Source organism: Plodia interpunctella, chromosome 5 (genome assembly GCF_027563975.2).
Source record: "Plodia interpunctella isolate USDA-ARS_2022_Savannah chromosome 5, ilPloInte3.2, whole genome shotgun sequence".
NCBI classification, from domain to species: Eukaryota; Metazoa; Arthropoda; class Insecta; order Lepidoptera; family Pyralidae; genus Plodia; species Plodia interpunctella.
The window spans coordinates 5,031,910-5,051,142 of record NC_071298.1 but is presented as its reverse complement, the minus strand read 5'-3'; the positions used below and the strand labels follow the sequence as shown (position 1 = coordinate 5,051,142).

Below are 19,233 nucleotides of genomic sequence, written 5' to 3'. Positions count from 1 at the left end.
AATCATAGTGCTTTGTCCATATATATTTATACTTTAGGTATATTGTTATGTTATTTCCGCAGAAGCACATGAGGCTGACGGTGGGCGGGTCGCCCAGCAGCCCGAGCCGGCGGCCGCGCTCCGACAACAAGAAGTGCCGCAAGGTGTACGGCATGGAGCAGCGCGACCTCTGGTGCACGCAGTGCAAGTGGAAGAAGGCCTGCACCAGGTTCGGCGACTAGCGCTCCGGCCGCCGACTCCACAGGAGACCACTCTATCTCAACTGAACGGTCACTCCGACACTACTCGCCCGACTCGCGTCAGATATGACTTTCGGTAGCGATGGACGATCGATTCCGTGGGCGGATTAGACGTAAGAAAATATATTATGAGAGTTTTTATTTACTATTAAGTAAAGATGTAATATTAATATATTCGATATGAAAACTAAGGAGACATATTTTTGCTCTTTGAAGTGGCTCGTATTTTGACTGTATATGGACATTGCCCACGTATTTTTATAGCAGTAGATTCGCCTTTACTGTGACACGCATGCGGTGTAGTGTCACTCTCGGTCTCAGACTGTGAATATTAGCCTTAAGTTTAGTTTTAAGATTAGACTGACATTACGCAGTGTGAAAACTATCGCTGAGAAGTCTAAAATTTATGTAAACCGCCTGGCCACATAATTGAGAGATTTGAATACTTTCTTCATATGTACATACGAAGTCTATTTACTGAAATTGTACATTAATTCTGCTATGCCGTGCTAAGGTTCTAAGACGTATTGTATATATATTTATACACCAAATTATATTAAATGTAATTATAAATAAGATTATGTACTTTCTATAATCTCTAAATTATGAAGCAAGAGCAAAACCTCTATCTCAAAAATTAGATATTTATATAGTTAAATAAAATTGATACTTTATTCAATATATGACAGGACTTTAATGTTTTCAAAAACATTCAATATTTTTGCAAAGATGGATACTATTTTTGAAAAAAAAAGATGCAAACATATTTCTATAGACACCTTTTAATCACGACTTCATAGAAAAAGTACATCCGTAGTGTCAGTTAATTCCGTCCACATTTTCGAATGTGCTTTTTACTTGATGAAGTGTGGACCGAGCAATGTTTTCACACTGCCCGCCAACGAGAGGTATGCCGACAATCGCACACGGCTACCACTTCGACTCGGGAGCTCCAGTCGAATATTCTTCCGTGATATTTATAACGGAATATGAACTCTGACTGAATTTCTAGATAATAATGAAACAAAATAAATGATATATGATTTAGTCTCGTAAGTTATCTCAGATTCGACGAAAAGACTACTAAACTCGTTTAGACTTAAAATTTTTATGAACATATCTGTGTCGTATACAAAGGTGATTGGTTCTACCAGAACAAGAAGACAATACTCAGCATCGCTGTGTGCCTTGCTTGGGCTGCGGCCGGCGCCGGCTGCGCGACACCACGGAACGGAGACTAGATTGGAGGTAGAATGATACAAGGCTGTATCGGAGGATGATATGCTTGTAAAACATTTACATGTTACATGTTACATGTTACATGTACATACCGATGTTATCAGAATGACATCGGTTTGAAGATCATGGCCTTTCCAATATTGAAGAACATCTTGTTGTTACTTCTACTTCTAAACCCTGGAAAGATGGAATGTGAGAAATCGGAATCGGATATAAACATGGAAAAATAGAGTGGAGGCGATACGAGCTGCAATATTATTTAAGTATTATTATTATATGATGGATTAAAAATGTAAATATTAATTAATGTTGTGAGTTATATGAATTATATACCTTTTCATGAATGAAAGCAATGTTTGGGTGTGTAAATAATTATGTTATTATGATATTGTTACTTAATTAATGTGATTTTAATCCGGTTTTTAACGGTGACAAAAACATCACGTTCTGACGAGAAAATGTGATGTTGTGGCGCGGTATTTCCATCCGCTAATAGTTACCAACGTTTGTTATTACGTTTTGTTAACTCGCATACCGACATAATAATACATCTAATTTAAATAACCAACAACTAAGTACACAATGTTTCGTAAAAATATTAAAGATTACTCTGTGCCAATCGTGGAATAATAATTAAGTTTCTGTGCGTAAAAGCTTACCTACTCACAAAATGTAAAATGGTGCTGACACAAAGCTAACTGAACGCACACCGGTATGCCTGCGCTCGAGACGCTAATTCGTGCTAAGCGTTTCAATCCCGTTTGAGACCTTTATTGAATTAATTATAAAAAGGAGGAAAGAACTCAAATTTACAAAAAAAAACAATATATTTTTTTAATCTTGCCAAAAATAATAAAATTAAAACAGGGTGCTTTTTACCGTGGATAATGTCGGCATTCAATAAATGTGCTAAAGATTTTTAATTTACGCGACGTACCTGCAAATATTACCAAATATACATTTTCATTGCAATAATGGTTGTGATAAAACCTTGTTGTCTAAAATCAAAATCAATCGAGATTTCTTTGAAGCAACGAAACACCGCGCTCTACCAAATTATCAAGTTAGTTGTAGGCGACGACAACTCAGCTAGCGATTTGACAACTGCCATACTGTAAGCTCTAGGTGTACTGCGGCGTAGGTCATAAATTATATTATAACATAGATAAGATAGAAATATTTAAGTTGGAGTCATAATAATAGTATATAAATAATAGGTACAATACAATAAAATTGTATTATAATTAATTAATGATTATTTAAAAAGGTATATCTTATGTTACGCAACAATATCTGCATAATTCAATTAAGAATCCTCAATAAAACTTAGTATTCCAAAACTTGCAATCAAAACTTAAGAACATTTTGTTTTATACCATACACGCCAATACTCACTATATCCCACTATATATATATATATATATATTGAACAGTGTTTTGTGGTATGATCTCCCATGCCGGGAATATTAAATAGAATGTAAACGTAAGCTACTGTTGCAAATCGCTATATAACTCACCAGCTACAAGAAACAAAAATAAGCTTCGTCGCAAAATGGCATGCTAGTTGCAAAATATACACCGATCTCAATTTTAATTGAAGCTATTTTTTTGTATACAAATAATAATATTTCATAGATGTTTTCTTATTATTTTGATGTAAGTAATTTATGTTAGATGGTAGTTGAATTTTTATTATTTTGAATAAAGACATTTTATTTTTATTAAGGAAATTGTAAATATTATTTACGTATTCATTTAGCCAAAATTTTGCTCAATTTTATATGTACTCAACACCAAAGTCATAATGTAATAACTAATTTTAAAAAATTAACACGACTGCTATCACTTTAATAATATAACTTGCGTAAATGTACATACATATTCCGACGGTACATTTCAAATCTAAATCGTTAACATTTAGTAGATACGGTGTCAAATCTAAATCGTTAACATTTAGTAGATTTAGAATTTGTGAAGGAATATTTAACTTTGAAAACACTACAATATTTTTTATTAGCAGTCGTGTAAAAATATAACATATCAGTACAAAGAAGCATAATTCTGTGTATTTACAGCTATGCGAACATGAAAACCTTTCCAAGATGCATACGACAATTTGTTAGATTATCTAAACGTGACCTGCTTAACTTCCCTCAAATAATGGTGAATCTTATTATTGAGCAATCGAGATGGCGACTTCAGGTATTTCCGCAATCACAATCGAAGTGTTGGAGCGATCTGATACTGGGCGCTAGTCGAGCTCTAAGTCTTTTTTCAAAATGTGTTTTTTTTTAAATCTATTATAATCAAGCTGGTGTAGGTACGTATTGATCCGTTATAACATTAGCTATTTATTATTTTAAGATCACGTTTGCTAAAGTAATCCGTAGGCTGCCCCTGCCTGTACTCCAAATGTCGGTTACACATAACTGCCAGAAGAGTCTATAATGGTTTAAGAGGCATAATCGTTTGTATAATAAATTTGACATTTGGTGTACTTACCCCAAACCACGGCTGACTACGTACTACCTACGTATATTTAAAAAAGTGGCAGGCGCAAGAGCCGAGTTTTGTACTTAGAAGTAAGCTAGAATATTTTAATCCTCTCCTCTAATTTGTTGTATACCTACAGAGCCTAAAAAATGTGACATCTTTTGCACCTAATGTAGGAGCTTTAGTCTTTGTTCCATCTTGTGTTTAATTTTTGTTCCATCTTGGTCCCTTGGCTTGGAGGTGACGCCATGTAGTATGTAAACATTTTCTATGTATGTAATTTGTGCCTACTTCACTATTATTTATTTTCTGTACAATAACAACATTTGTAAATATGTAAATTCACAATGCATAAATGAGGTCTCCCACAGAGCCGACATATGTATTGCCTATTATACCCGTAGGTGATCGTCGTAAGTTACGTAGCGTACTACATACATATTTGCTTAAATTTATTATAAAGATAATCCTTTCATGATTTTATGAAATTGTAAAAACATAAGTCTCCTTCAATGTTATTTCAAAAATTATTTCAAAGTTATTATTAGTGCCTAATCTAGTACCTACATCGTGTAACTTTCTTTAAGATTTTAATATTTATATATATACTTAACATAACGTCGCTCGTTAATTCGTTATTGTTTCATCATATATTACAATTGCAATCGACTTTTATTTGTCTAACTAGTTCTAATTTGGTCCATTTAATTGTATTTATTATAGCAATTATCTTCTGTAGATAAACATTGTTAATTTTATTATTATGAAACGACAACTAGTTAACTTATGTGGGCAATATTAATTCATGAAAATATGTCTCCTGCTTATAATTCTAGATCTCTTGATCTCACATCGCTTTGGAGCACATCGCACGATCTTTATAAATGTTTTGCTATTTGTGGAAAGTTATTTAAGTATGTGACGTTGTTTTCTGATTCGTGGTCACAATTCCTGGATGTGCTCTAACGTGCTGTGTGATATAATCAGACCTTAATATTTAAGTTGTATTTTGGTGATATCACAACTAATTGTCGTTGGTTACAATAGAGTTACATATTGTGTACATTGATGACTACAGTTTTATCACCATCAATAGGCGTAGTGGATTGGTGTTCTTATCACAATTTATCAATCTCACATGGGTATTGTCTTATACAACAGACAAATTAGAGTCTAATAGGGAGATGTCGTGTCATAGCGTCTTGATATCTGGGAGGTGGGATGCGTCGATACGGATATGATAGTTACCACTAGTTGTAAGTTTGCAAGCAACATTGCGATCAAAGAATGTTGTTAGATGTGTTGCTCCTCATTCGATTTCTTTTTGGTTGTCAATATCACAGCAGTTTTATCTGGAACTGTCAGCTTTGATCGAAATATAAAGTACTGGCTTCAATCATTTGTTATCACATTTGTACTGCTTCATCTTATATTTTGGATCTATATAAATTATGTTCTCAATAAAATTTCAACAAATTTTTAACACCTTTCGTTATAGCTGACAGTTATTCTACTGTGATATTAATAATTATATTTATTATTTTACTAGATTATTATTTATAAATTAAATGTTGAATGTGCGCGTGTTATATTTTACTGATATCGTGTTTAGAATAGGAAATGTTATTTTATATTGTACCTAATGTGTAGGTCCAGAATGTGTTCCAAATTTATTGATTTTATGAGATAGATATTACAATTATATTACCTATTAAAATGTTTATGTTGATATGTTGCCAAGGAATGTTTGAGAATGTAATATTACAAAATTATTGAATCAAACGATATGAAATTTAAAACATCACAAAATTTTACAGCCTTATTATAAAATTGAACTCTAAGCTCTCTATAGGTACATAATATATTAATAAATTATTGCATTTCATAGTGAAGAAATTTGATTGTAAAACATATGTGTAAAGTACCTATTAAATAAATAGGTACCTACCTACCTACTTAAATATTATACCGTATGAAATTTATAAGATAAAATGTTTATTATTTTTACATCTACTGCGAGTAGATTTTTTGCCTGATATATTATACCTCAATAAGTTTAGTATGGATTTTGTGTGTTTTAAAAATATATTTGAATCTATTAGAATCATCGTGGCATTATTTAATCCATTCCTTTTTGGTTTGAATGTTTCAATAATAGGTACACAAGTCCGATTATAACTAATATAATAAACTAATGACGTCATAACACTATATATATATCTATATACAACTGTTTTCACATCATGTTCTTGTTGCCTACATTAGAATGTTTTGTTTATTGTGTAATAAGTACAATAGTCATACATCTATAAATCAAGAATGGGAAGTGTTATTTTATGGAACAACTCTAGACCTAAATTAATTTATTTCAGATCGTGTTATTAATTGATACATATATATATATATATATATATTTACAAATATAAACTTTAGATTTTACAACTTGTTTTATTCTAATTGAAAACCAACTTACCCTGACAAGTAGGTAAGATAGCCTAAATTCATCACACTGGTTCTTTCGGACTCAAATTTATTGAAAATTAAAATATAGAATTGGATATATAAAGAAAAGCATCATCAGGCCTGTACGGGTGACATGTGAAACACCGAAGTGTGTGTGCCTTAGATTTGCGAATAACTTTCGGTCACTATTACCTCACGACCGCAGAGCCTGGCCTTACATTTTTGATCAAAGACGGATCCATTGACGACGGACGTAATAATGAAGGCCTCTACTAAACCAAATACTCCACGGAGTACCTACTAATTCCATGGTATAAGGTAGGTACTCCAAGAAATAGCTACTAATTCCGTGGTATAAACATGGAAGCGTAAGTATGTACATTATTTACATTTGTAACACAAAAAATGAACTAGTTGTTCGCCGCGGAAATAGACCTCGCGAATTCGCGAACACAATATTTTTTTACAAAATTGTGAATATTCTTAAATTTATTGACAAATCCTACCTACATACCTAACCTACCTTTTAAATTTCATCAAAATCAGACCAACAACGGTTCGAAAGTTATCGCGTTACAAACATAGGTACTTACATACAAAAAATGTATTTTTGTATGTAAGTACCTATGTTTGTTGTTGATTTGTAGTTTATCGTTAGTGATTGCTACATTTTGTTACAGCTAGGAGGTACGAAAACAATTGTCGCCAAGACTTTTTTAAAGACCACACGTACTACACATCAAACCGGAATATTTTTTAAATAAAAATAAGCTTAGATGTCAAATGTCCTTGCCCAAGCGTTGCCATAAACAAACTTTTATCTTTTAATTTGATTATTAGCTAAATTATACTTCTCGTAACTAAAGGATTGTTGTCATTTCGTCACCATGAAAAATTTGTTGTCACTGTCAATTTGTGCAGTGCTGACATTGTCAATGAACATTTTCGTGTTGTTGTGGGATTGGGAATATTTTTGTCGTAGAAAATAAGTTATTGATTTTTCATAATCACATTAATTTATTCCTTCAAGTTGTTTGAAATTATAACATTTATCAAAATTTATTGAATGGTGCAGTTCTACTTTGCTCATTCTAAAAACCAGTGAAAAGACATGGGAGCTGTTTTAGGTCTTTGTTCAGCAGCCCAGGTAAGAAAGTTCATTACTCATTTGCCCGAACTAAATTGTTAATCATAATGACATGGGTCATTACGGTTAACAATTTATGTATATAATGATATACACTGAATACATTTACAACTTTAAAAATATTCGTAAGTAGATGTGTGTTGAAAACAAAAATACACATAGGTAAGTAGTATTTGAAGACGTTGACATTTTACTTTATCTGACTAATAACTGGCATTATTATACACGTTGATAAAACTATTGATTCACTGATATTTCGAGAATAGGAGAAGTTGATAACATTTCATTTATACAAGGGAAAGATGCTTTCCGAGATAAATATATACCTACACAAATTATATCGAAACGAAACTTAAACTCTCAACAAGAGCAGATTTTACTCCACCACTTGATGTGGTTGGCACAATATGTAAACTTGTTCCATTTAGTTCTTCACACTTCCTTCACTAACATTTCTTTTTGAAGTCTGTTCAGTAGTTCTGTTTTGGAGATTACCCACTTCAAACATACAAACTCTGAAACACTTACCTCTTATAATAATAGTATAAATGACTGTTTTGAAGATTGTTGTAATTGTGTCATCCTTTTTTTTACAATACATTGAGTACAACCAAATGTTTGGCTTCGGTTTCAACAATAAAATCTAATTTTGGTCTTGTCTTGTCTTGTGATTTCCAACAATAATTTCAGCTGGAACTTGCGGCCAGCCCATTGAAACTTTTATTTATGCATTTAAGGGTCTACTTAAACTAAATTAAACTTAATTACTTTGTACCAAGTGAAACTATATAAGGAAAGATTTTTCATGATATGTCCAGCTGGCCTGCTGCTGTGGTAGTGCAGCTTGCTCATTATGCTGCTCTGCGTGTCCATCGTGTGCCAACTCCACTTCCACTCGGCTTATGTATGCAGTGATGCTCCTGCTTGTCACGATTGTGGCCTGTATCTGTCTAGCTCCAGGACTCCAAAATGAATTAAAGAAAGTAAGAATTGTTTAATAATGAAGTATATTTCGACATATGTAACAAGATCACCTTTATTAAAACTTTACTTATTTTTGAAGCACAGAACAAAGCACCTTACAACTGTGCCTGGCTCTAATTTAATTAAATGCACTTGAGCCAAAAATGTTCAAAACTCTATAATAGGAATTTGAATTCTGAATGATGAATAATTTTTATAGTATCAAAACTCATTTAGTTATCTAATTTTTGATTCAAATTCAAATTCAAAATTCTTTATTCAATTTAGTATAATCATACATCACTTATTGACGTCAAAAATTACTTAAACTAAGTCTACTACCGGCTTCCAAAGCGCAGGTGAAGAAGAAGCGGTGCAACAAACTTCACCGCAGCCTTTTCTCCAAGGACATCAATTAACAATGATTATAACTTGAAATGTCATATTCATTAGTATGATTACTAATTATTTAATTTTCAGGTACCATTTTGTGCAAACTCCACTGCAGTGCTACCGAGTGACATCAAAGTTGACTGCAACCAGGCTGTCGGGTATCTTGCTGTGTACAGGTACTATTTACTTTGTTATACATATGTTAATATTTTTATGAAATGCATGTTAAATGAGTATCCCATAACTTTCTTTAAGGCTAACTCAATCTATGCGATTCATCCATGTATATTTATTTAATATATTGAATACAATTTTTTTTTTAATTATATCTTGTTTGATTTCAGAATCTGTTTTGCGGCATGCCTTTTCTTCGTTCTTATGGCTCTCGTAACAATTGGTGTGAAATCATCGAAAGATCCTCGAGCCGGCATCCAGAATGGGTAAGTGGCATCTTTTGCAAATTTACATTACATGTACTTTTCAATGTGAAAAAAATTTAGTTAACATTACTTAACATTTCGAAATAGATAGCATTAAACAGCATGAGCATTCGCCCGCTTACATCAACAGTTGTCCAATTTACTGGTACCATCCTTACACCATGTTAAACTTAGTAGCCACAATTTTTTTAAGGTTCTGGGGCATCAAGTACCTGCTGGTGATCGGTGGCATCATCGGCGCGTTCTTCATACCCGAGGGTCAGTTCGCGGCCACCTGGATGGTGTTCGGCATGATCGGCGGCTTCTGCTTCATCATCATACAGCTCATATTGATCATCGACTTTGCGCACTCCTGGGCTGAGAGATGGGTTTGTAAGTATAATATTGTATGCCTAAATGTGACGCCGACACACACTACCCTATACAATAATAGCGGTACCGCGGTACCGCTGTTATTGTATAGGGTAGTTAGTTCATTTGGACACGTCGCAATTCACAGACAGTGCCTAAGCCCACGGAACTTTTAGTTAATACGGTGGAACATCAGTTGATATATATTAACGTTTTACGGTTATTTATGTACGTAAGAGCGGCACGGACCTTTGCCGTGCACTTAGTCTAACAGATATTATTTACCATTATGTACTTTTGATTTTAAGAAACTTTTTGAGTAGTCAATGTGACCGAAATGTTTGACTCACTTCCCATAAGTTATTTTGTAAGCATATGTAAATCTGTAAACAATATTATTAAGCGAAGCAGTGGTATTCACTTGTTAAGACGCCCACCTGTATTCGCAAGGTTCCACGTTCGAATCCTTCTCATGCTGGATGAGTTTTTATATCAATCCAACTCATATATAGTGGTTTTCATAGTTCATCACTTCTGTTAGCCAAAATCAAGAATTTAGAAAAGCACGACACATTGTTATACCAGGCTTGTCAATCATACGTATAAACGTATATATTTTTCTTTGTAAACTATTTTAAAAAAAAATTTCATAGCCAACTATGAAGAGAGTCAGTCCCGCGGCTGGTACGCGGCGCTGCTGCTGTCGATGCTGACGTGCTTCGCGCTCACGTTGGCCGGTATCGTGCTGCTTTATGTCTTCTACACTAAGGTTCATTTTTGCTTAACATCCTGTTTATTTATTTTATTAATTTATTATTATAATTATATTCAGAACAAGTTATAGCAATGACTTCTTAATAAAAGTTGCTACAATATTTTAATCTAATGATGGTCTTCAACTAGTCAAATGAGATACTTTTTCAAATGTTAAAAACAAAATTTTATATGAAGGTTGTATGACAGTAATGTATTGTGACGCAACGGATTTTAGAATCAAAAAGCATTGCTAATATACTTTAATTAGACCGAAAAATATGTAAATCTCGTAATCAATAAAACTGATAAATTAAAGTGAAGTTTAATTATTGTATGTTGATTATTTAAACATCTATGTGGCAATCAAGTAGCCAATTCTCTGACCTCGTGTACCCTCAGTCGAGCGGCTGCGACCTGTCCAAGTTCTTCATCTCGATCAACCTGATCCTGGTGGTGGCGGCCAGCGCGGTGTCGGTGCTGCCGAGCGTGCAGCAGCACCAGCCGCGCTCGGGGCTGCTGCAGTCCTCCGTCGTGGCGCTCTACGTCATGTACCTCACCTGGTCCGCGCTCGCCAACGGGCCCGCCGACTGCAACGCCATCTCGGGCAGTGAGGTCGGTCAACTGATCAATCCATACTTATAATATACTCGTATGCCCCAGCTTCGCTCGGATAAAACTATAATAAAAAAGGAGCCTATGTTTCTCTTGAAGTTTTCATCTAACTCTGCCAAATTTGCGTGAAGAAGTGACAAACATACTTACAATCTTTCGCCTTTATACAATGAGTGAGATGGTTAACTGTTTTAATATATCCTACTAATATTATAAATGCGAACGTTTGTGAGGATGTATGTTTGTTATATTTTCACGCAATTTTATTAAATTTAGTCCACGGGTAGAATATAACCTGGAATAAAACAGGGTATTTTTTATCCCGAAATTCCCACGGGAGCGAAGCCCCGGGACGCATCTAGTTAATAAATTCGAAAATCTGTCCATAACGCTTTTATGGGTAAATTGCTCGGCCGATTTTCATTGTTTCATTTTTAGAAATTCAAAGATGAAATAATTTGAATATCCTTTTCTTAATTCTTCGACTTTACATTTTGGGCAAATTAACTTATTAGTAATTTGGTATTTCAAATTCACATTTTAAGTTAATTAAATCTCACGTTTCTCAGACGGCGATGATATTAATAATATTTTCCATAAGTATATTTAATCAATAATATATTAAACAATATTAACACATATACCGTATTATGTATTAATACATATATTTTAATATTTCATAATATATGGCAATATATAATGTATCTCTTCTATGTGTGCGTGTCCAGGACACAGAGCCGACGTACTGGGTATGTACCACGAGATTGGGACTGGATTATTTTTATAGCACCCTATTTCACCCCTCCTTTTCAATTTTGGCTTGTGTTTAGTGTAAATACATGTAGACGTGATTTAAAACTTCGCTTGTTTTTGAACACTCAATAGTTGGGATAGTATTGACTTTTTGCGAGTACGTAAGTAATAGTATTGCCATCGAAAAAATGTATTAAAAGTTATATAATTTTCCGTTTTGACGTTGTTAATACGATTACGTCACGATTCTCGCAAGTATTCGTACTACCCCACAGTTGTACTTTGATACAACTGACTTTGGATTCTGACACTTTAATTTTATCTAGACATTTTTACATCTAATTCACAAATATATGTATATTTTTATTCTCTCTCAATATATGTAGATTATGCTTGTCTTTTTTTCTGTATATGTATAAATATGAGTGTACATTTTACAGTGTACCTTAGAGAAGTAATTTTTCAGCGATTTATTAGAACTAATATTATAACACCTAAAATATAAATAAATATATATTAGAACTTCCAATTTCTTTATCTTACTCTATTTCTGTAGTTGAGGCAATTATTGACTAACTAACCATCGCGCTTATAGCTAAATGTGAAATTTACCTATAATAAAATGAAATATGCCAAACATAAGCTCGAAAAATATTTAAATCTTTCGCTTTTCATTATTATAATTAATAATATTAATTATTAAAACAGGTATTAAACGTGCACGTATCTTTTAAACCTCAAACCTAGTACCTCTTTTACGTAACTTACAAATATTCCTTAATATGTAGTTGTTTGAAAAAAAACGATGTTGATATTTTTGCAGGAATTGTTTTCAAAATATAATAAATTCCTGGAGAAACCTCGACGTACTTGTCGTGCGGTGACAACTACTACGTAGACGTACTATCGAAAATGTGTAAATATACGGGCGTAAATTTCTCAACAGCTTCCGTAGAAATGCTCGTTTGCTCATATTTATAAATTTCTTCCAGACCTCGTTTGATAAGCAATCCATCATTGGGCTGGTGATCTTTGCCTGCAACGTAGTCTATTCCAGCGTTAGAACAGCATCTTCGTCATCCAAGATCACCATGTCCGAACACATTCTAGCCAAGGAAGGAAGCGGAGGTGAATATCTATATATTTATTCTTTGTGTCTTTATACTTCATCTAATCCTTTGAGTCCTGCTGGCAATTGATGTAACGAATTCCCGTTTAAATTGAAAATTTAATTGTTTATTATGTACTTAATTTGAATTAATTTTTTCGTCAATATAAAATCTGTTACAAGGAAAGCACTTTACTCATCAAACTGTTATTTTGCTTTCATCATTCAATCAAGCTTATTCATTAATTATATATTTATACACTAGTTGTGAGGCTCTTGCCCAGCAGTGGGACTTAATAAAAAAATATATAACAATGTGAGACTAACCCGAATATTGTGCATTCCTTGCGGTGGTTCGCGGCCGGCGCGGTGTAGGCCAAGGAGGGCTCATTGCAAACGAAGGTAACGCTATACGTACACTGGTCGCTTGCTCAGAGGGCAATAACCCCGGGTTTGGCTTGGCTTGCAACATGAATGATCACTCCATTTGGAATTAGAGATTAATATTTCCCCTACTGCCACTGTTTTGATCCACATATTTTATTTCTATGATACACCTATGACGGCTTGATATATGAAAAAGTTAACTTCCCATTTACCTAGATGCCATGTTTTCCCGTTTGTCTAAGATCATTACGTTCGGTGAACATCGCTTTCATTCATTAAGGTAATGTTAATACAGGACTGCCTGATAACATGATTGAATGGGCTTATATCATACTTAAGAGTCCGCGCCATGAAAATAGTCTCAGCACTATGTACAACTATCATTAACATTCCGTTTCGGTATACTGTTTGTACATGTGATTTTATGCCTACTTTGTTATAGTACAGGCAAAATATTATATGGTATCTTGATGGTTATAGGCATTTCTTCTCAGCAATATTCGTTTCAAAATGCAGTAGATTTTTAAGAATTTTTAAGAAATTTTAATTTGCAAATTACGTGAAAAATGCCTGCAAAAGTCTATCTATACCTATCTAAAAGTAGACCTCTACAAAATAAACCACATTATTGTTTCCAGCGATATAGCGCCGCGACCCTTTCGGGGCGCGGACTCCGCACCTCAAGGAAATTTTCCACAGTCATCTTGACTGCGCCCTTTCTGCGTAACCACTCGTAGTGGTTTTAGTGATCATTTACTTTTTGTTATACTAATTTGTTTTCACGAATCATAACTTTTCAGAGACTAACTCTAAAAAATCATCTAGTATTCACGCGGAAAAGAAAGGTTACTGGTGCATACTTATTTTTACAGTTAGTTACATTGCGATAGCTAAAATAGTTTAATTACACAAATCACAATCATCTGAAGTATTATCAAACTTACGTTCGCAGATCGAAAGTATCGAAATCAATACTTTGAATAAAAGTTTTTCGAACATTCTCATTTTAGGAATAGATGCCTATTGAACTACTTAATATAACATAGTATCGATTATATATTAGCTGTTTGTAGTATATTATCAGTATCGATTCGCCTATCTAGTCAATCTCAAATGAAGGGCTTCTGCTACATAGGCGAAGCGCACGCGCGATATTCTCCCCGTCTCAGTCACATAAGCTTTGTGACTGAGACGAAATAACCAACACCTTGTACGAATAGTTACTCCATGTATGTTTTATATTTTGTCAACAAATTGAGAGTGAATTTTGTGATCAACTTGTGAATAAATAAATAAAAATCGAATCGATACTGTTAATAATACGTTGTAACAGATTAGATTTGCTCCGATTTCTTAATGCTAACTCTTGCATGTGTTGTATGCTCACTGAGCACAGGGTATGATTCCATAGAGGGCGCCGACGGCGGCGAGGCGGGCCGCGACACCAAGGTGTTCGACAACGAGGGGGACGGCGTCGCCTACTCCTGGACCTTCTTCCACATCGTCTTCGCGCTCGCCACCCTCTACATCATGATGACTCTCACCAATTGGTTCAAGTGAGTGTGAATATTGATTTCTTACCTACATTTAGTTTTTGCAGTAGGAAAACAGCCATGTAAAAAGTGTTTGTTCCTGTTAAGTTTTTTTTTTTTTTTCGAAAATATCTAAACCTAGTCTTTTGTTTTTGTATTGATCCGGTAGATAAGTCTGTTCCTTTTTTTTCTGTATTAAAGTTTGGTTTGAAACTGGTAAGAAAACTGAATAAATATTATATTCATGAGATGTCCCACGAGTATTGGTAAACTAATATATTAGTTTACCAGTACTCATGTAGTGTAAACGACTAGAACTACCCCGTTATTTATAAAAAGGTTAAAGCATACTTTCAGCTAAAATTTGTATATTTCTTAAAATATAGGTATTTTCACTTTTTTATGAATAACAGGGCTAGTCTATATTGTACATTTAGTGAGCCGCAATATATATACATATTTGAAATATTTTCCAGTCCAAGTTCGGAGTTAGCGAAGACCAACGTGGCGTCGATGTGGATCAAGATCACGTCGTCCTGGGTGTGCGTCGGCCTCTACGTGTGGACGCTGGTCGCGCCCATGGTGTTCCCAGACAGGGAGTTCAATTAATGCTACACCTTATCAAACTTTTGTTCGGCTGATGTGTAACTTAAACTTTGTTATTCATTAATTTGTAATAACACAAAATTTCAGCATCAAGATTAAGCTTGTAAAAAAAATTCTCATGTTTCGAAATAAACGTGGGAGGATTACATAGTGCTTGAAACCAGTTTAAATGTTCAGACAATGGATGCAAGTTTGACAAAATATTAATTTTATTTACATAACAAGAAAGTCACTTTGAATATTTTTTTATGAGGGTTAAACATGAACAAACATAGATGGTGGAATGAATAAAGTCATTCTTCATTCAAAAATCTATTTATGTCGTGAAACGAATTATTTTGGTAAGTACCAACTCAAGAAGTTATGATATTGATGATCTTAGAGCTGCTTTATTTTCATTCTTTAATAACACTTTTTAATCTTATTACATTATTATTGCCCCATAGGACACGTAGAATGTCTTAGTATGCATTTTAGATCTCGTATGTTACAAATTTATCTTATTATACATAATGTATTTCAATACTTTCTTATATTTTTTAACCTATTCTTCCACAATTTTGATCTTTCTTATAATGACTGGTCTGTGTATATTAATTATTAATATTTTTGTATAGCTACCTTAGGTTTAAGTCATTGCTTTAAATGTGTATTATTCAAATAAAATCCCTTCATCCAATAACTGATTTTATTTCAAAAATATTCTGATTGTATAATGTTACAAAAAATATTTTAAGCTTAAACCTTAATTAGATCCTTATCTAAAACAACATCATATTTCAGAAGGTTGGCATATTTTTTCAGCAACCGTCTCCAATAGCATTTGACATCTTTGTCTGACAAATGGTCCCAAATATGTTGAAAACCTCGGTCTGCAATTTCCTTTGCTAATGAATCATTATCTTTGAAAAATTCAATATACTTTCTTATTTCATCTTGACTTGCAGTAGGTCTTACGGGTATGTAATGAACCCACGGCTTCAACGATGGATAAAAGAATTCTAACCAAGTGTCGCCTACATGGAATACTAGGGACTTGCAGAGGAATAAATGTTTAAAACGGAAACTCGCTGCAACTCCCCGGTAGTTGAACAGATATTTATATTTACAGTGACCTTCAAATGATACTTCAGAAGCCGGTGGGGCATATAATGTGTCCTGGAATAAAAATTTACAGTTTAAACTTGTGATATTCAGTTGGTTAATCTGAGATTAATTAATTTTATTACCACTAAACAATAAACTATAGCAATAGTCATTTGAACACAACAGCGTAGCAGTAGCAGTTTTATTTTTCGTTGATCTATGTGGCATGGTTGTAAAGTGAAAAAAAAAACTAGATAAAAATAATTGCAATGTTGCATCTATAAATGTTTTTTATAAATACATATAAATGAGATTACCGCATCTGATTTCCAAGCTTGGTTTTTGGTATACTGTGCATCAACCAAATCAGGTTGTTCACGTGAGAGCAGCACCAATGGATCTCTCTCTTCACTTGTCCTGGACCCTCTGAAGAAAGCTTTACTTTCCTTTTCATCCCATGGCCACCTATATAAATTGATTTGAATTATTTTTTCAAACCTAGAATTCTATATATTATAGAAATAAAAAAGTATGATACTTTTCAGCAGCAGAAGATATTGATTTTCTGTGTTTATCCCAGCGCCCAATACCAGTGGGATACAGGGATATCGCAGGACCTCCTTCCCAGAAACTCCATGCGGGGTACATTATATCATAGTAGTCTTTTGTCTGAAATACAAATCATTTACAGATGAATAATGTTAATTTTATCAAAGTGAAAGTTTTCTGGGAGGTCTTTTCACACAATAATGACTGATATAATGTTAATTATATTTGACTGGAAGATGTGCCTTCATTAATGAGTTTTTTTTTTGTGGTTATATGTTTTTTTTATATCAAACAATGTTTTTTACCGTTTTCCCACAGCTTCTCCTGTGGTAGCCTATGTTTGACCCAGGTACAAATTCTATTAGCAATATCTATTTCAATTGTCATCAATAGCAGTATGGTGGTTTAACTGTGAGAATGTGACAAACAGACTTTTGCATTTATTATATTAGTATAGGTGTAAGTACCTAAATTTGTGTTGACTTAATGGGTAGGGTAGGAAAATATGCAAACCTTACTAAAAGAAAACACAGGTGCTTTCTGATGTCCCCAAGCTTTGTTCAATTGTGGCCAGTCTCTAGTATTCAGTGCCAGTTCCAAGTTGGGCAACTTGAATGACAACTCTTTTAGATAGTGTTCCACACCTGCGCATCTGGCTGGGAAATGGCAGTCTTTCTCTCGAAACACTTTGCCATCTATTATCTAAACATAAATTAAGAAAAAAATATAACTACTCTTTGGATTACATGGAGTTATTACAAAATGGATCTGCAACTAGTTCTCCTTTTCAAATTGCTATTTCAATTAAAATATATTGGTGTAGTGATTGTAAATAATATTTATTCACAAGCAATAGATGAATGGTTGATTAAATACCTGATACTTAGTACCCTTTGCTAAAGCGATAGAAAACTGATCTCTAGTTATTCCTTCTTTAAAAGGTGCCAAATCTTGTTCGATAACTTTCTTATGGCAGCTGCATTTAGAGCTCTCACATGGTATATAACTGTCTACAGCTATCTGAATCTCTTTGCGAAGTTTCGACTCCCATCCATTGACAGCTATAACAAAAAAGATCCAAAAATAGGTAGCAAAGAAAACCACAGTAGAGATTACTCTATCTGTAGTTTTCTTTGCTACCTATTACTTAGTTACCATCAAAAAACATTTCCCAGTGCAAATATTATGACAATTGGTCACAGATATTTGTCTGCAGTTCTGGTTGTGATTGTGCTCATTTCTATGTTTGCGTCCATCGACTCCACGTTTGTAGAATTGTTATCAATTTACCTTCGCTATACTTGTTCCTCGTATTTTCATTTGAGCAAGTACCGTCTTTATAACAAACATCTTCTGTTTGACTAGTAGTTATAGTATAAAATATCAAAAATAAATGTAAATAAAACATCGTCAAGTACATAACATTGCATTAGAGGTACTGTATCGTATCAGTGGAGTATTTAGTTCACTTTGTTAAAACACACCAACATTTTCGTATATTTCGATATCATGGGATTTGTTTGTTGTTTAATTATGTTTTGATTTTTCGACGCTGATTACGGGATTACTTCCACAACAAAACACCCATCGCGTGGCATCAAAATGACATTGACATTATCCGTACAGTAATAATGACATTGATAGGTAAGCATAAGTTTTTATATTACGTTTGGCCATAAAAGCACGTGTTTTAAAGCTATCAAACGACCGTTTGAAGTACGCATTTTGATTACTGCCTGCCAGTCCAGATTGTGTGCGAGTATGAATATTTATTACTATTATTTAATGTAGCTGACGTTTTAACGTCCTTAGTGGGCCAACGCACTTTTCGGTTAGCCGTAGTACTGCGAAACACAGATATAAGAACATAATGTATGATTTATTCGCAATGCGATGCGATGAGAAGGTATACATCATCTTGGAGCCGGACGGGTAGCATTGCGCCTAACCGAATAATGCGTTCGTGTTCTTACAGACGCGGCCGTGGTAAGTCATTTAATCTATACCTACCCCATGAACCTATCTATAGATTTAGAAGGGTCCCGCGCGCGCCCTCGTATCTACCTAATTAATATATTATATAAATAATAATTATAATAGTTTTGTTCAAAGCGCA

At 33.8% G+C, this 19,233-nt stretch overlaps 3 protein-coding genes across 11 annotated transcripts in view; 2 read left to right on the top strand and 1 right to left on the bottom strand.

Moving 5' to 3' along the window:
- Glut4EF (Glucose transporter 4 enhancer factor) overlaps window positions 1-6,407 on the top strand; it is a 55,228-nt gene extending 48,821 nt beyond the window's left edge. Inside the window, exon 8 of the mRNA XM_053744809.2 lies at window positions 63-6,407. Within this exon, the coding sequence (XP_053600784.1) occupies window positions 63-221 (159 nt within the window). The 3' untranslated portion in view covers window positions 222-6,407. The remainder of the gene's footprint in view (window positions 1-62) is intronic.
- Window positions 6,408-7,343: 936 nt separating this feature from the next.
- Window positions 7,344-16,161, top strand: Serinc (Serine incorporator). Of its 8 annotated transcripts, none has more exons than XM_053744801.2 (12): window positions 7,344-7,581; window positions 8,400-8,564; window positions 9,025-9,113; window positions 9,282-9,377; window positions 9,571-9,749; window positions 10,382-10,497; window positions 10,884-11,096; window positions 11,825-11,845; window positions 12,842-12,977; window positions 13,333-13,359; window positions 14,756-14,900; window positions 15,353-16,161. In XM_053744801.2, the coding sequence occupies exons 1-12, from the start codon at window positions 7,546-7,548 to the stop codon at window positions 15,483-15,485; spliced, it is 1,356 nt and encodes a 451-aa protein (XP_053600776.1). In that variant the 5' UTR covers window positions 7,344-7,545; the 3' UTR covers window positions 15,486-16,161. The 8 variants fall into 8 exon arrangements, with proteins under 8 accessions (XP_053600776.1, XP_053600775.1, XP_053600780.1 ...); XM_053744800.2 differs by having other exon boundaries at window positions 14,741-14,900; XM_053744805.2 differs by lacking the exon at window positions 13,333-13,359 and having other exon boundaries at window positions 7,345-7,581.
- On the bottom strand, window positions 16,159-18,721 carry LOC128669739 (O-glucosyltransferase rumi homolog). 2 transcript variants are annotated; one of them, XM_053744811.2, is made up of 6 exons: window positions 18,408-18,721; window positions 17,994-18,178; window positions 17,631-17,819; window positions 17,107-17,237; window positions 16,886-17,033; window positions 16,159-16,640 (listed from the first exon to the last, which is right to left on the bottom strand). In XM_053744811.2, exons 1-6 carry the CDS (start codon window positions 18,535-18,537, stop codon window positions 16,221-16,223), a joined length of 1,203 nt encoding a protein of 400 aa, XP_053600786.1. In that variant the 5' UTR covers window positions 18,538-18,721; the 3' UTR covers window positions 16,159-16,220. The 2 variants fall into 2 exon arrangements, with proteins under 2 accessions (XP_053600786.1, XP_053600787.1); XM_053744812.2 differs by having other exon boundaries at window positions 18,273-18,720.
- Between the last annotated feature and the right edge of the window lie 512 nt (window positions 18,722-19,233).

Coding starts and splice junctions, on each gene's coding strand:
- Serinc (XM_053744800.2), top strand. CDS start 7,546: ATGGGAGCTGTTTTAGGTCTTTGTTCAGCAGCCCAG. Junction 7,582..8,399: donor GTCTTTGTTCAGCAGCCCAG/GTAAGAAAGTTC, acceptor TGATATGTCCAG/CTGGCCTGCTGCTGTGGTAG. Junction 9,378..9,570: donor CGAGCCGGCATCCAGAATGG/GTAAGTGGCATC, acceptor AATTTTTTTAAG/GTTCTGGGGCATCAAGTACC.
- LOC128669739 (XM_053744811.2), bottom strand. CDS start 18,537: ATGTACTTGACGATGTTTTATTTACATTTATTTTTGATATTTTATACT. Junction 17,238..17,630: donor CTGTGTTTTCTTTTAGTAAG/GTTTGCATATTT, acceptor TTTGTATTTCAG/ACAAAAGACTACTATGATAT. Junction 17,034..17,106: donor ATATCTTCTGCTGCTGAAAA/GTATCATACTTT, acceptor CAATTTATATAG/GTGGCCATGGGATGAAAAGG.